The sequence below is a fragment of the Amblyomma americanum genome, chromosome 1, assembly GCF_052857255.1.
Source record: "Amblyomma americanum isolate KBUSLIRL-KWMA chromosome 1, ASM5285725v1, whole genome shotgun sequence".
NCBI lineage: Eukaryota > Metazoa > Arthropoda > Arachnida > Ixodida > Ixodidae > Amblyomma > Amblyomma americanum.
The window spans coordinates 502,095,980-502,113,017 of NC_135497.1; the positions used below are offsets into that span (position 1 = coordinate 502,095,980).

At 44.9% G+C, this 17,038-nt stretch overlaps 1 protein-coding gene across 1 annotated transcript; it reads right to left on the reverse strand.

Annotated features, from left to right (window-relative positions):
- Positions 1 to 919: 919 nt before the first annotated feature.
- On the reverse strand, positions 920 to 15,396 carry LOC144127992 (uncharacterized). Its single transcript, XM_077661037.1, has 6 exons — positions 15,243 to 15,396; positions 13,698 to 13,881; positions 12,181 to 12,305; positions 7,940 to 8,047; positions 2,588 to 2,677; positions 920 to 1,380 (listed from the first exon to the last, which is right to left on the reverse strand). Exons 1-6 carry the CDS (start codon positions 15,394 to 15,396, stop codon positions 920 to 922), a joined length of 1,122 nt encoding a protein of 373 aa, XP_077517163.1.
- Between the last annotated feature and the right edge of the window lie 1,642 nt (positions 15,397 to 17,038).

Genomic DNA, 17,038 nt, shown 5'->3' on the forward strand with positions numbered 1-17,038 from the left:
CCGGGATGGCAGGTGCTGCCACCGGTAGGGTTGTGCGGCCCGGGTTGGCCTTCCCGAGCAATCTCCAATAACTGCCACCTGCCACAGTGGGGAGTTTGCTCACAATCTTAAGGTCAGGTTGTGATGGCTGCATAACGTCACGTGATCTAGGGTGCCCCCTAGGTTGCTTATGCGGGGATTTTCTCCTCACACGAGGGTACCGACGAGGGTACCGAGGGCGACGCCAGATTTTCTGCAGAGCGGGAACCTTAACGTTATAGCGTTAAAACTGTCTCAAACTGTCACAACTGCGATCGCTCTTAAACTCATCCCGATCGCATTGTCTCAGCTGGCAAATCCTGGCACACTACTCCCCCCGCCCTCCCCCGTAACCCTAAAGCTCATAAGGATGCCTCGTTAAACTGACTGAAAATGGTAGAATCTCAGCAGGGAACATTCGAAATCATATGTGGCCTATTTTTGGCTAACAACGTGCACGATTAACACTAGTCTCCAGTGAAGAAACTTTTGTTAATACGCATAACCAAAGGCCATACCAAAAAGGTGTCGTTCTTCAGCACCAAGAAAGTCCCTCACAAAGATGACGACGTAAAAAGTCGCATTTTATTTAACTACCTCTTTGGCATCAAATAGCATTATCCGCTTATAGAACATTTCATTCAGGATGTACAAAGTTTGCATGTATTACAAGGTATGTTGTTGAACTGTTTCAGTGAGCTAAGGAAGTTGGACTGAGGGGATCAGGGAAGCAACAACACCAGGCATAGAGTGCGGCAGAACATGAAGATTCGTTTGATTTCCTTTGTGTTTAATTACCTGCACACTTCTAAATTATTTGCCTAAGTACAACAGCGTAACGTTTTCCTGATGCTAGAAGATCATCTAGCTAAAATTAAATCAGCTAACGAACAAAAGTTGTTTACCCCAGTCTGCTAACCCCGGAGCGTCTTCTCTCGTCGCGCTGGTGGTGATGGGAAGGCTGCCACTCCAGGCGCTGAGGCCGCGATTCATCCAAGTCAGCCCAGTTGCCCTCTACGACTTCGGTCTCATCCGTGCCGTCCTCACTGGCATCGCTTCTTCGGCAGTATATATCGTCCAGGAGGGGGGTCTCAAAGGCCTCAGTGCTCGCACGATTCGCATCGTCGGCTCTGTTGACGTCATCTCTGGTGCAGCCGCCGTAGGAAGACGTCTGAGGACGCGGTGCCAGCTCCTCCGTACGCAAGGTGCCGCCGTAGTATTCGTCGGCGCTGAAGTCTTCGAGCACCCCTCCGCAAATGGTCGGGTTATAGCCCAGGAGGTCTGGCCAAACGGCGTCCCGAAGCCATCGTTTCAATCTTCCACCCACGTTCAACGGTTGATCTGTGTCGCTGCTGACGCTCACTGAGAGTTGCAGACGCCATATGTTAGGGAGGTATATGGAAAAGTAAGGAAATGGGTAGATGTTCGGTCAAAAGACCTCAGGCTAATGGCTTAATTTTCACCGGTTTCGTGGTACCCATATGCAGTCCAGTAGGATCTAAATAACTATTAGTTAAAAAAAAACCATCGTCCTCATCAAAATTTTCTGGACCTTAATATAATGCTCGCATGGAAGCTGTTTGGCCTGAAGACTTTTGAGCCAGTTTGCACTGCATTGAACAAGAGCAACTTGGAAAGGAAGAATGGCCGACTAATGAGACGAAGTAGGGAAACAGGGAATGTAACATTGTGCAAACGACTGAAATCATTAAGCGGTTACTTCCTCCAAGGGAAGAACCATGCAGCGGACCGCATTCCAATAAAATCGGTTGTTAGTTTATTGTTTCTCGATCTACTTCTTCTCCCAGACCTCTTGGTAGCTTAATTCTTTAAACAGGAGATGCGGCTTTCAAATAGCGAAAAATGGCCAAAAATTTGGATTTGTGAACATCAAAGTATTTGATCGTGTTACTCGTTTTAATATGCAGTCCCAAAGTTTCATTGCCTGATTCTACCTTCAAGTAGTTCACAAAAGTGTTTTATTAGGAGGTCCTACATATCGTAAAGCGTTCATATAGTCGGCATTTTTTGAACCCTCTGTGTCTTTCCGTCTTTTCGCTGTTGCGACTAAGCGGCGCGAGCTTTGCTACGGCAGAAACCTTGATTTATTGTTTTCAAGTCTAGCGCCTTAGCGGGACACCAAGCCAATCCAAAAAGAGGAAGTTTCAAGGTCTTGCCATGGGGCCGCCCCGCGTCGGCGTTGGTCACCTCAGTGATTGCCCTTAGCAAGTGGCAGTTCGCGCGGTATCTGCTTTTGCGCTCGCATAGCAACTCTCTCTCGTCTAGCGTTATATGGTTTTGGGCTCCGTAGGATTCTTCTTTAGGACGCCTTCATTATTACGAAAGGTTATGTTTTGATGGGTTGCTAGCTAGAACCACGTTCTGCACATAACTTCATTTGCCCACTTATAACCTAGGCTGTGAACTGAACATTGCTGCCTACAACGTATCATCAGGTGCTGCTAACCAGTTAGTTCTAAACTACTGAGCACACAGCTGATATGGTGCATAGATTTCTTTTGTTCCGGCTTCGTTGCTCAGGAGCCTTTTCATAATATCCAAGACGTACAAGGAAAGAGCTGTTCCTCGCTGGCTGTCAGAAAACCCGTCAAGGGACTTCTTTGTCGGAGCACCGGTACTGATGCCGAATCGTCAGTGCCTGCAGCGAAAATAACAGATACGAAAGAGTGACGAAAGCAAAGAAAGTATTCAGCGCAAACTCTTCATCTTTTCAGGCACCATTCGTCATTTGTTGTTTATGCAGATGCTTTTTTCTTCCGCCCAAACTGAGTGTGTCCTGAAGCCAACTAATAAGCTTTTCAAGAAAAATACCCGCTGCTATTTATACATAGACATACAAAAAATTTCGTAGATATGCTAGAACGGTTGCAGATGAGTACCAGAAACGTCAGGGAATCCCATATTTGCTATTCTATACATATTGAGATGATGCAAGAAAAGTAGTGGTAAAATGACGTTTACGGAAGGTAAAAATTGCCTACAAAAGTATGGTGGAAGCTGTGTTATCAAGCTCACTCGTTTCAGAAATGTTATATACGACATTCGCTCTGGGGCACAATAAGGGCCGCAGGTTGCGACATAAAAAAACTGAAAACTGGCTGAAGCACATGCATCAGTGCTGCCTGTAGCCCAGGCTAAGAAGAAGCTATAAATTCACAGTTTACACAGGTGTTTACATACACATCGAAACGTTCAACCTGATCCAACTCCTTCGAGTCGCCGGCTATTCAACATAAGTAGCCATGAAGTTCAATGTTCAGCTTTTCACACACCCAATTTTACTGTGATCAGAAAAAGGTTTACGACACCCAAGACAGAGAGGTTAGTTTGATGCAAAATACCCTAGCCTGCAGCACTTTCCCCGGAACGGAAGTTAAAGGAGAGAGCCATAAAGTGTTATAATGGGTAGCAATTTATAGATAAGATTGGTGCGCGCCTGCGACACGACGTGGCTCCTGGTAGTCCGCTTCGCGCTGTGAAGCCAAGCACCACGCCCTGCAAGAACCCAGTACAACTCGGTTGACTTAGAAGCGGCCGTAGAGTGTGTCAGAGGTTTTAAAGATTCTAGGTCTCCAGGCGCATCATATGTCACAATTTAACGACCACTCATTGAGCAAGTGCTGCCTGTACAATCCTAGTACGTGCGCTTCCTCAATGACCCAGAATCATCATATTTGTAAAAGCCTCTTCATTCAGATAAAAAAAGACCCCTGTGTTTCGCATTTGATGCTATTGTCTAAGGAAGAAAAGTGCGAACTCCATACATCTGTGGTCCAGGGCTATCTCCTGTGTATGTGTCTGTCAGCCTATAGCAATGTCTTAGCATTCCAGTACCCTACGCCACACCATTCCTTTTGAAAATAAAAGTCATTGCTGTGTCGTTCAAGATAGCATGCGACGCAGACAACCGCTGAGCTCGAGGTGCAGATTAACAGTGCGTTTATTGGGCGCTTGCGCTCTTATATCAGCCACCCGGCTGGCCGGCTTGCACAGCATGGTTGCCAGTCTTGAAGGCCCTGGTTGCCAGATCCGATACATCTTTCTCCCTCTAAAAACAGAAAAAAACTAGCACAATACAACAGCAGATCGATTCAAGCAATTTGATGAAAGTCCTTTTGATACACGAGGCGGGTGGGCTTTTTCCTTAACCGGGTGCTCCGGCGAAGCCCAGCGTCGTCCGGCTCGGAATTCATGGTTTCCAGAGGACTATGTTGCCCTGGCTCAGGATGCTCTTGAGGCGTGTGGGCAGCCGTGGCTTGATCGTCACACGTGGGGCTCGAGTTGCCCAGGGACTCCTGTGGTGCCGCAAGCCTGGAAGAGAAGCACAGTCGCTAGCACTGTCTTCCGTACAGTCAGGAATGGTTTCCAGTGAGGGGTCGAACTCTTCGTTTGTTCGCAGCAGATGTTGACGGTTGCGAAGAAGCTGATTCACGTCTTTTTTACGGACCATGTATGAGCGAGGGGCGACGGCGTTTTCAGCGAGGGCCTTTGTGGTCCACCCTCCCTTGTCGAGCAGCCTAACGGTGTCATGCTCGCCGAGTGCTTCTAGTGGACGTCTCTGAGGGTGGGCTTGGGTGTGCTTTTTGACCTCTGGTGCCCTACGGTCTGCGAAGTCAGGCAGCCTCGCTCTTAACCTCCTGCCCATGAGTAGCTCGCACGGGGCTTGTCCGGCCTCGAGTGGTGCTGTCCTGTAATTAAGAAGGCGATCCAAAAGTATTCATTCACATATAGCGCCTTCTTGAGGAAACATTTCACCAAGTTCATCCCTTTCTCTGCCAAACCGTTTGAGCGTGGAAAACCGGGACTAGAAACAACATGGGCAAATTCAAACTGTTCTGCGAAAGCATGAAATGCCTGCGATGAAAGTTGTGGTCAGCCGTCCGTGCATACTTCAAGCGGGATGCCGTGACGTGCAAATATCATGGCCAGCTCCTCTATTACACAGTGGCTAGTAGTGTGAGAAAGCGGCTCTACTTCAGGGTAATTGGAATAGGCATCGTAGACTGCAAGGTAGTTCCGTAATGCTCGAACAAGTCCGCGCCTACCCTAGCCGACGGTAATGCGGGACAATGCCTTTGCATTAGGGGTTCACTTGGTTGCTTGTAAGCGAAACGGTGGCAGGTTTGGCACCTGGAAACTTTCTCAGTTATTTCTGCTGCCATACCAGGCCAATACATCAATACTCTGGCCATTGCTTTGCATTTTCCGACGCCCAAGTGGCCCCCGTGTAGGCGCTGCAACATTTCTTTTCTAGGGACTTCGGAGTGACAACTCTATATCCACGCAACAGTACGCCTTCCACACTTGATAGCTGAGCTTCGAAAGGAGCTAGCTGAGCTATAACGCTATGTCCATCTTGTAGGGCTTCAGTGACTCGCCTAAGCTCGTCGTCTTCACTCGTTTCTTTTGCCATCCGCTTGGCTGTTGTGTCGCTGACGAGAGTGGAGAGGCCGGCCGTTGCATGGGTGGCCACATTTTCTAGTTCGCTTTCAGGTGGCTCATCGCTGTCGCATCGGATTCTTGAGAGAGCATCGGCCAGAGCAAGGTCTCTCCCTAGGACGTACAGCAGAGAAATGTTGAACGGCATGAGGCACATAAAGAAACGCTGCAGGCGAGGAGGCATGTCTGACAGGTTCTTCTGGGCAATGGCTATCAGTGGTCGATGGTCCGTTTCCACTATTACGTCGACATTAAGACATTAGGTTTTATCTTTCAGCAGAATATGTCATGGGATGTCCACGTGGACAGCATGCTAATTAAGCTAGCACAAGTAATTGGGCTAGTATACCGCAATCGCAATTTACTACCACCAAAAATCTTACTGTTACTTTATAATACCTTATTCTCCTCCCGACTCAATTATTGTCACTTAGTTTGGTCTACGACAACTTACGGAAATTTGCAGAAGCTTCACAAGTTGCAGAAAAGATTTGTAAGAGTAATAGAAAATCTGCCGTTTTATTCACATACGTATCATCTATTTCTCAAATACAACATAATTCCTGTTACCAAACTGTTTGATTATATCCTTTGCAAGGCAATTAAGAATGAAAACGCTAGCAACAGTTCATTTCTACATCGTCTAGCCAGGTTACAACCAAACACTACTACACGCCAGACACGTCACACGGAGCTCTGGAAAGTAAGGACGTTTCGCACAACATACGGCCTACAAACAATACAGAATATACTACCCCGGTTACTAAATGATTTAAATCATAAACATATCCAACTTGAAAAGGTGACGTTCAAAACACTCCGCCGGTATTTCAACATGTACTAGGACACTTCGCTTGCCATTCCTGTTTACTCTGTCACGTTGTTGTTTACCCTGACTGTACCGCTTGTCTGTATTCACTTTGTTCTGAATTTTATTTGAAGCAAAATGTGCTTAATTTATCTGTTACTTTCGCTAAACTCATTGCCATCGCACATGAATGTTTCATTGCTTTTGTAAGTGCTTTCTAACTTCATTCTACCACATTTTCTGTGTAATTTTATGTAGTTCTTGTGAGTGATTGTAATTGCAGATGTTTTCGTGTTTTGTTCTATTTTGTTTTTGGATGAGACATGCCGTTTCATTGCGCCTATGATGCTGTCAAGTGTATAGGGGGGGCCTCCGGCTTTGTCAAGCTGTCGCTTGTGACAGCTTTTACTGCGGGTCTCCCGCGCCATGTATTCATTAGGCGCAAATAAAACCATTATTATTATTATTATTATTATTATTATTATTATTATTATTATTATTATTATTATTATTATTATTATTATTATTATTATTATTATTATTATTATTATTATTATTATTAAAATCGCGAAACCGTTCACATGCGAAGTTGCCATGAAGTACAAATCCATCCTCTGCCTGAATTGCTTCCACTTTTCCGCCGGCGCTTCGGAAAGCAGTTGGCGATTAGGGGGCGGTAGTACTTCCATTGCGCTGGCTCAGTTGAAGCGGGGAATGGGCGTGATAAGAACTTCTGACACCATGTGTCGTTCAAGATAGCATGCGACGCAGACGACCGCTGAGCTCGAGGTGCAGAGTAACAGTGCGTTTATTGGGCGCTTGCGCTCTTATATCAGCCACCCGGCTGACCGGCTTCCACAGCATGGTTACCAGTCTTGAGGACCCTGGTTACCAGATCCGATACAGTTACCATCACCACTGCCCGATTTGCTGGTGTTTGTGTTGAAACCGAAGGCATGCCCATAAATCACGGGAAGCGAAGTACAAAACCATACCTTGTAATTTGAGAACGGTACATGTCTGGCACTTGCCTACCTCTACAGCAATCACGATAAGCCTGCCAATGTGTGTGCAAATGCTCTTGCGCCTGCAAATCAGGCGCGATTTTAATAGGGGAGCAGCTAACCAGAATCACTAGCGCCTGCGAGAGCCTTCTCTTTCGTGCCATATGTCGTATGTGCAGCCGCTGACAAAGCAATGAATTGAAGGGGATTGCTTCCAGCTCATGCAGAGAGGCTATTGTAGCATCACCGAAATTCGTAGGCGTTGTAGAGAACTTTTCTGATTTTTAGTAAATCTAGAACACTGTTAATGAATAGCGAGCCTCTAAATTAGACCCACAGGCCAACCCTTAGGCTCTATGCATCTGACAAAGGTTGAACCTGGGCATTGTCGTTTCTTTCGCTTTCCCAACTTTCTCATTGTACAGCACAACGAAAAACAAGTTGTATTGCTCTGTTCTGCAGGAAATGGTGCTACGTGGTAGCACGCACTGCCACGTGGTATGAAATGGGCATGCTGTGCTCGTCAGTAAACTCTATAGCGCGTTGCATACATGATGAAACACGGTATTACAGCGACCCAGTAAATGTGAAATGGCATTTAGAGGAGCTGACATGTCAGTGCTTTGACCAAAGCGATGACACAACGTACCTGTGCTCTCTGCTGGCCCAAAATTCGCGAGCGCCGGGAATTGCACGCTCGGGATCGGCACCGAATGGCGTCGCCGACCAAGTCTGTAACTTCGCAGTGTAGGACCGCCTGGACATGAGAGCGGCAGTGAACAGCATGCGTCTTTGTTGAAGTTGTTCTGTTTATTCACTGCAATAGCGTTAAAAAAAATGTATAACACTGAGCTCGACCATTAGGTAGGAAAACACCGTTCCCCGAAGCAGAAAAAAAAATTCAAACCACTGGCAGAAATGTGCCGCGAACATAATAATTAAGACTTTGAAGACGGCAAAGTAAATTTCCTTATCGCCAGTGATAACAGAGGCTATTAAACTTTATTAAATAAATCAATGAAACAGCGCACTCTCTGATTTTTTAACCTATAAGGTGTAATCACTTATCCGATTTGTGCCTGAGTGGCCCACATTACCACAGAGCAAAGGACAGTAATACTTGCACGTTTCAACAAACATCCAAAAACAAATGCCCTCTTTGCATTATTTCATTATTGAATTAAGAGTGCATAAGCGTCTAAACACATACAAGTTAGGGTGTTTGCTACGCGCCTTTTGAAGCATAAGAGAATCGTACACCAAAACTGCAAGATTTTGCTCCTGTTCTCAAAGAAGCTTAGCAGACGCCGCATTGGCTCAGTGGTTATGGCGCTCGGATGCTGACCCGAAAGAGGAGGGTTCGATTCCAGCAGCGGCGGTTGAATTTCGATGGAGGTGAAATTCTAGAGGCCCGTGTACTGTGCGACGTCAGTACACGTTAAGGATCCCCAGGTGGTCGAAATTTCCAGAGCCCTTCACTACGGCGTTCCTCATAGCCTGAGTCGTTTTGGGACGTTCAACCCCCATAAACCAAGTAAAAAAAAACAGCTTTCAAGAGTGCGTTTTCATGTATGCTGGCTTGCTATGCTCTATATCGTGTCTGAAAAATTGTGCAAGAAAGTACGAACTAATAATAAAGTAACTTCCGAATAACAGCCTGAGGGGAGAGCTGGTGCGTGACGAAATGAACGGCGGCGCAAACAAGGACACTAACTAGAAAGAGACACCACATGCGCACACTACCAACTGTTTATTGCGCGAAAAGGTGGCATATTTAAACATCCAGCTTAAGCATGTGATATCGCATTATCGCTCCGAACCCAGCACGTGGGAAAAAAGCACTGACATCAGGAAAACGAACAACCCCTGCAGATTCTGGGCAGGAGTCCCGATCAGGTGGCAACTGAAATTATTGAGGCTTTTATGATTAAAAAGAAGGGAAGCATTTGTGTTAGCGACTCTTCGATATCCCTCCGTACAAATCAAGTTTCATTTCTGGATAGTTTTTTGTGACATCATGTTCAGTGCGACTCTTCAGCCCTCCTTTTCTAGCGGCCGTCTGTGGAGTTTTTTTTTAGAATCTTTGTTACTGTCTACACCTCAATACGGATATGATCAAGGCAGATCCACTGAAACAGCTTTTATAACACAAAAAGAAATAATTCTCGAAGCATTTGAAAATAAAGAGATATGCATAGGAATTTTTGTTGACTTTTCATAGGCTTTTGACCACCTTATTCACCACAAACTACTAAATAAACTTGAACTCTACGGCATACGTGGCACACCACTCCTCCTCATCGAATCATATCTTCAACATCGTTTTCCTTGTGTGCACATAGTAAATGAACTCTCTTCTCTTCAGAAAATTTTTACCGGCGTCCCACAGGGAAGTATATTGGGACCTTTACTTTTTATTCTTTACATTAATGACATTGGTAATATAAGTAATAAGCCTCAATATGTAATTTACGCAGATGACACTAGCATGTTCTTTAAAGGTAATAGTCTCGAATTTCTAGTCCCAACCATTAACAGCGCGTTGGATGCCCTCAAACACTGGAGAGAAGCAAACTCCCTGGTACTAAACGCGAAAAAGACAAAAGCAGTTGTTTTCCAAGCGAGAAATAGGGCGATCATGGCAGAGCATCAGTTTCCCATTGGGAATTCTATTATAGATATTGTAGATACGGCCAAAACACTTGGAGTATTTTTCAGTAAGAGCATGGTCTGGGACGCTCACGTTAGTATAGTTCTATGTCGCCTCACGAAATGTGTAGGAATGCAAGCAAAATTTCGGTATTTTCTTCCGACGTCTATAAAAATACTAATTTACAACACGCTGTTCCTCCTTCATTTAAATTACTGTTTCTTAGTATGGGGCAATACAACGCAGGCCAACATAAATAAAACATTCATGCTCCAAAAGAAAGCAGTCCGGCACATAGCAAACGTCGATTACCGTGCGCACACAGAATTTTTCACGCGCTTTCACATTACACCAGCTCATGAACTATATGAATATCATTTAGCACTGAGATATAAAAAGTGTATACGCTACCACCAGTATACGTTCCTAGAACTATCCTGCCTGAAAGCCACTATTCCAACATATGCATTTCGAAATCAGTCATTCTGGTGCGTTCCCTTCTGTCGTACAGAATACGGACGTTCTATGTTACGCTTTGCAGTTCCACATGTATTAAATAAGCTGCTGAGTAGAGGAATATCTGTGGAAAAAAGTAGCCCACGTGACATTCTTGTCGCTTTAGAGCCGTGACTTTCAGTCCCTTTTGATAAATGTGCTGACATACGCAAGCATTTTTTTTTAATATGTGTACTTGATTCTATCAATCAGTTTGTCATATTATAAAAAGCGTACAAAAGTTTTAGTGTTCTTGTTTTGGGCGTATAAGTTATTTTCTTTGTCTTTTAACAATATATGCTCGCAGCGCCTCTTAACTTTTTTTTTTCTACCTCGTCATTGTTAACCAAGCTCTGTTGCTTTCGTTGTATTTTGCCTTGTAGAAGGGGCCCGGACTCCTTCAAGTGAATTTTTATCACTTTTCTGTCAGGGCCTACCTACATCTTCCTGATGTAAATAAAGACGAACTTGAACTTGAACTTATTGAGTTTATCTTTATAGTGTTTGCAGTTTTTCGGTTTCTGACAGCTTTTTCTTCATTTGTTTACTCTGCTTTCGCTAAGATTGTTATTTGTTATTGGTTTTTTAGTGTCTGACCACTTTTGCGTCTCATGTAGGACTCTGCTATAGCTACGATTGTGTGACGCTGTTTTTTCTAAAAGATGGCCCCCTCCTTTAAGTTTTTTATTTCCTTTTTTCAGAATCTGTTACTTTTTTTTCTGCAGGGGTTAAATTTTCTTGTTCGTTTTCCTGATGTTGATGTTTTTTTTCCACGTGCTGGGTTTGGAGCGATAACGCGATGTTACATGCTTGAGCTGAATGTTTAAACAAGCCACCTTTCCGCGCGATAAACAGTTGGTAGTGTGAGCATGTGGTGTCTCTTTCTTGTTAGTGTCCTTGTTTGCGCCGCCGGTCATTTCGTACTGATAAAGTGTTTACGCAATTTGTCCTGCATGTCAGTGCCAGCCATATGGCTTACACTGAACGGCACCAGCTAAGACGTCGCTCTTCTTTTATTCGTCGTAAATTAGAGCAACAAATCGGCAGTATTGACTAATGCCATAGCCATACCGTAGCCGGTAGAATCTTCTATCTAGAGCGCAGCCTCGCAAAGAAAAGGTCAACGAAATTAGTCCGCCCCTCTTCCGTGCTCTGCTGCTAATGATTGGGTGCTACTTAGCTGATTTCTTTTTGTTTCTGCACATGTGCAGCAGGCACGTAGAATGGTCAGTGGGAGAGCATGAGAAAGTGTAACTGGGCGTAGGGAGGTAGGGTAGGGAAGTAGACAATAGTTTATCCGGCAGCGAGCGACTGCACACAAGTTCACAACTTGTCATCTTGTCAAAAGCAGCGGTGTCGACTTGCTGAACCAGTTTTGGGCTATCGCTGACGGTTTATTCACGCTAAACTGGCTTGTCTGATATGAAAAGGCATAAGCGTACAGCAGCATAAGGACGTCATTGAAATCCTATCCCCAGAAATGCTATATCACAGTTCTATATCACACTTCACTAATAACGTGTGAAGCAAAATGTTTCTCTTAAAAGATGGCTGCCAACCATAGGGCCGCTACCCCATGCCAAAGAAGTTAGAACTCTCCTGCTAAACTCGTTGTGGGTGTCCCTGTTGTATTGAATTTTCGCGAATTGTAACCCCCCCTTCCAGCCGTACTTCACTTGTGGCACTATTTTTCTTCGTGCTGACTGCACGCCTTAGCTGTGCGAAATCCTAAAGTATAGCTTTACCCGGGCGCCGGTGTTTTGCTTCATCAGATTCCTGAAGTGTGTGCAGGGACGAGTTGCTTCTGCAGGATGTGCGGGAATCCGCTGGCGTGGTTGATGACGACTGGCGTCTTTTGTACCACCACCACCTGCGATGTCGACCACACTTTTTTGAGACGCGATGTGGGAATTACGGACACTCTAAAGGTTTTATCTACATCTTGTAATTTACTAAAACCTTGCACCTTAAATGGTGAAGATTTAGTGGTATGCTAAACTTTCTGATGTCTTATGCCTTACATTTGATTTGTTTCTATATAAGGGAATTTTCAAATATAATTGGACGGCAATTAAGAATCCTTGCTATGCCTCTTATATAGGCAAGGAGAAGTCGAAAACCAAATTCCACTGAAGTGAATCACATGTGCAAGCAATCTTAGTTTTAAAGCGAAGCATTCTTGCGTTCATCTTCTTTCCATGGGACCCCCAAACTTCTTAATGTTGACCATTCAAGCTGGACATAGAGCACTCATGTATGGAGTGCTTGCAAAAATCTCTACTGGAAGACGTTCGTAATACAGAGCTCAAAAAACAGGGTAAAGGGTATCTATTAAAAATGATTAAGGTTTGAGGCTTTCTAGTTTCTTGCAATTTAAAGCGATCTGTAAGTAAGAAGAAAATAATTGAAAGCTCCAGCTGCTTGGGGGAATTTTGCCGCCACACCGTGTTTAGAGAAACCTCTCCAAAACGCTTGTAATGAGATTTTTATAAGAAAACTAATACACAACGCTATAGGTATATGCCTAAATTGCGAAACTCGGGGCAGCTGTTCAGTATCACCAGTTCAGCATCGCTTTTGCATCCAACGTTCTCGTTGCTATGTGGCCCACCATACACATGCCTGCATCCGGCCGGTTCTTCTTATTACTGTCGAGGATACTCGTATGGCCTACGGAATCCCAGCAACCAAGGCTGCCACACCGCGAGACCACCTTCAGTCCTGATGCGAGGCAGAAAACTGAAGCTGTGAACAACATTGGTACCTCAGCTTAAACAAAGTGATACCCTCTGTAGCGTATAACTTGCCATTAGCACCTTATACCCGCGCGGGGCTGTGCGTGCAGGGACTCGCTCCGTAACTAAGCCGCCGATTCCACACCTAGCGCCAGAAGCGCCATCTCTCGGGCCCGCCATAAATCTGTCTAGCACGGAGAGCACCCACCCGAGGCACCGCGACTGTGTAGCACTCAAATGTGTATCACCTGTAAACTTCTTGCAAGGATATACAGCAGCTCTAAAAATTAACGCATATTTCTTTCGACAGCACAAGCAAGATAGGCTTCTTTTTTTTTTACTGAAAGGAAGCGCCAAAAGCTTATGTTTGTTTTTCTTCCTTCAAATCTTACCTGTGATGACATAGTACAGCTTGTACGAATTAGTAATGCACTTCAAAAAAAAGTTACCGATTTTTTTACGTTGAATTCATTAAGCGGTCTCCGGATAGCGTTCCCCACGCGAAATGTCAGAAGGCTCACACGCACCCCGTCAGGACCAGGCTGAGCAGCAGTGGCACGATGATCGTCAGAGACTCGACAGGGATGGCTTCCTTCGCAGAGTGAACCACCCGGAGGGCTTGGGTGACGCTCTCGAAGCTGCGAAAATCGACTCGCCCGGTGGCTTCGTGGACGTAGTCCAAGGTGGGTGGTAAAGGTGCCGCTACTTGTGCTGCAAAGTAATAGCGCAGTTGCGCTATTCAGAATCTGGCAACAGGTGAGAGTAATTAGGCTTCACTGCTGCTCGCTTTTCTAAACGCCTACAAAGCTCAGTACACTGCTGAAATACTGCTGATGTAGACGGGGAAGTAGAAAAGAAATTGTACCGCGAACCGCGGTGGCTGTGCACTGTGGGGAAACGTTCGCACAACGGGCGTTTTTCTCCTTACCGGTTTTCTGCCTAGATATAATCACCTTGCAGAGGACGTTTCTTCAGAACAGTTTAATTTGTCGACCCCGTTTATTTTCTTGCGCCGGCTGCGTTCTTATGAAGGAAAAACGCTAAGACGCCCGTGTGCTGTGCGATGTCAGTGCACGTTAAAGATCCCTAGGTGGTCGAAGTTATTCCGGAGCACTCCACTACGGCACCTCTTTCTTCCTTTTTTCTTGCACTCCCTCCTTTATCCCTTCTCTTACGGCGCGGTTCAGGTGTCCAACGATATATGAGACAGATACTACGCCATTTCCTTTCCCCAAAAACCAATTATTATTATTATTACTTTATAGGACCACAGGGCAGATAAATACTTTTTTTTTTTCAAAATGCTGAATTATAAGTTAATTGTGCCAAATTTTCTTCTAACTCTAGATATATCAACGAACGCTGCAACATAAAAATTCAAAATCAAAATGTATGCCTCTCGCAATCAAGATTATAAGAACGTTTCGACCTCTACCACTCTGCTAGGAATGCGATGATTGTTGAGCAAGCCTTCTGCCACATTTTCTAAACTCTGCCGCCATTTAGCAAGATTGTCAAGAAAAGCATATACTACAAAACAATTTTCTGAAGATATAACAGTTGAATATTGGTTGAGTGGTCACAAAATTATTTTTAATATACTTAAAAATTTCATTTGTGCATATCGAGAAATAAAAAAAATTGAAAACACCCATCCTTTCTATACATAGTCTTTTTTTTTATGCGGCACAAGTGGGTCATAAGCGAGGAAAAACTTGAGGTCTGACGGTCTGCTTTCTCCCTTCCTTACTGAAATAGTGACTTCGTTTTGACTGATGACCTAGGCACGAAAACAAAAAAAAATGTGAAAGTCCGTCTCCATTTGGCGGCAGTTGGGCGCGCGCACTATACACACAAGAAACAACTTAACACTTTGAGATCCCCTAATTTTACCTACCTCGTACATCAAGGTTTACTTTCGTAGAAACGGTTCCTGTTTCTGCCGTTATTACACGATTCTGATATAGAACCCCTACTGGCGTTAGAGGTAAACTGTCCAGGAATCTTTCCTATCTATTGCCGCGACGTCTAGAAAGGCCTCATGCAAAGTGTTTGAATGAGTGAATCCTCACGAGGGTCATGATAGGCGGTTAGACGCCGAAGTCCAGGGACGTCTTCGGCTTGCCTATGCCAGATGCCCAGCAGGACGAAAGGCCATGGCTTGAGGTACAAACCAACGAAAATCGCAGCCAGCAGCGTCCCAACGCAAGTAAGCAGCAAAATCATGGCGACCCGTCTTGTGTTTTTCTTCTTCTTCAGCGCTTCTTTTACTTACGTTTTTAGTTTATTTTGCCAATCTAAATGTATTTTTACTAAGCCTCGCACGGCGGCCAAATGCGACTTCTGATATTTTGTTTTATAAGGCCATAATAATAATGGCTACCATCTATGGATACAGTTTACCGCCGTTTAATGCGTTCTATCGGGAGCAAGAGAGAGAGTGAGAAAGAAGAAAGCCAAGGAGCTTAATACTATATGGTCGCGGATATTCAATAATGTGGTAAATGTGTGAATGACTCTAAGTGGGAAGCTAATACAAGTATAATTATGTTACACTCCTTAGCATATCGCATATTGGGAGTGTAGTCTGTTTTGCCTTCCACGTACCAACTAAATACGGAAGTTCTAACATCACGACACAGTGAGAATTCAGGAAGAAAAGAAGTGTAGGGCAGTCTGTTGAAAATGTGGCGGTGTGCTCATGAGCGATTCCCTTTGGAGGAAGATCCACTTCATTAACATTGTAAGTGTGCACTATCGACTTATCCAAAGCAAGTTGATTGATTTATTTTGCCCTCAGGGCGGAAGACTTCAGAGGGAAGGGGAGAATACAAAAGGTTATTATGAAATCACAAGTACAGAACAAGATCAGAGGGCAAGATATCAAATAAAGAATGCAGGTACTGCGCAGAGAGTGTAGTTGGAGCAAAGTGTCATCTTCAGAAGCTTCAGCAATTGTAAATAAACCAGCGTGTAAAAATCACACCGCTTTCAATATTTACTTGCAAATCATGCAGCGTTGCTCGTTTTGCCTCGCCACCGTTCTAAACACCTCAATAGAGAAAGAAGTCGCATTCTTACGCTTCGAAGCTTAGCTCTTCATTTTACTCTTGAGATAAACCTGGATGAGTTTTTTCCTCTTTGGATCTGTGCCAAACCCTGGCTAATCCCCCACCATGGGTATGCGCCATCGTATTTGAGACAACAACAACAACGACAAAAACAGCACTTTCAGGAGTACAGGCGAGTCCTACGGAATGGCTGTACGTACTTTGTTCGGCGACTGTGTAAGAATTCGTTCGGACTTGGTTGACATATGACGAACCTCCAGTCGCACTGTCCGTATGGTGACCATTCAGTTCGGGCCGAACAAAACAGAAATAGAAAATGGTAAAACAGCGGGGAAAATGCGGTATTTACAATGAAAACGATGGCTCGGTTTGAAGATTCTCGAATGCCTCAGTGATGCTTCCACCACTCTCTATTCTGCACGGGTTTCCTAGCAAGAACTTCGTCCGAAACAGCAGTAGTCGGTGCGCGCCATTCGCCTCTCCGTTGGCGACGCTCTCGATGCTGGGGCGCCTCCGTCGTCAGTTGTACCTCGGCGGTGGCGTTGAGGCGCTCTCCATTACTTTGCTTCTTTCTGGCTGCTTCAGGTTCGATTATCTTTAGTTATGTAAGCGGTGTAGTTCTCTTTCGGCGAAAAAGCAGTGTGTGTGTATGCGTGCGTGCGTGCGTGCGTGCGTGCGTGTGTATGTCTGCGTCACCGTCGAGGTGTGCAGCTGGTAGCAAGGCTGAGAACTTCGTCAGCATCAAGGCGCAAACGGCGAGGAGGCGCTGGACTATGCCACGTGTGGAGTTCGCTGAC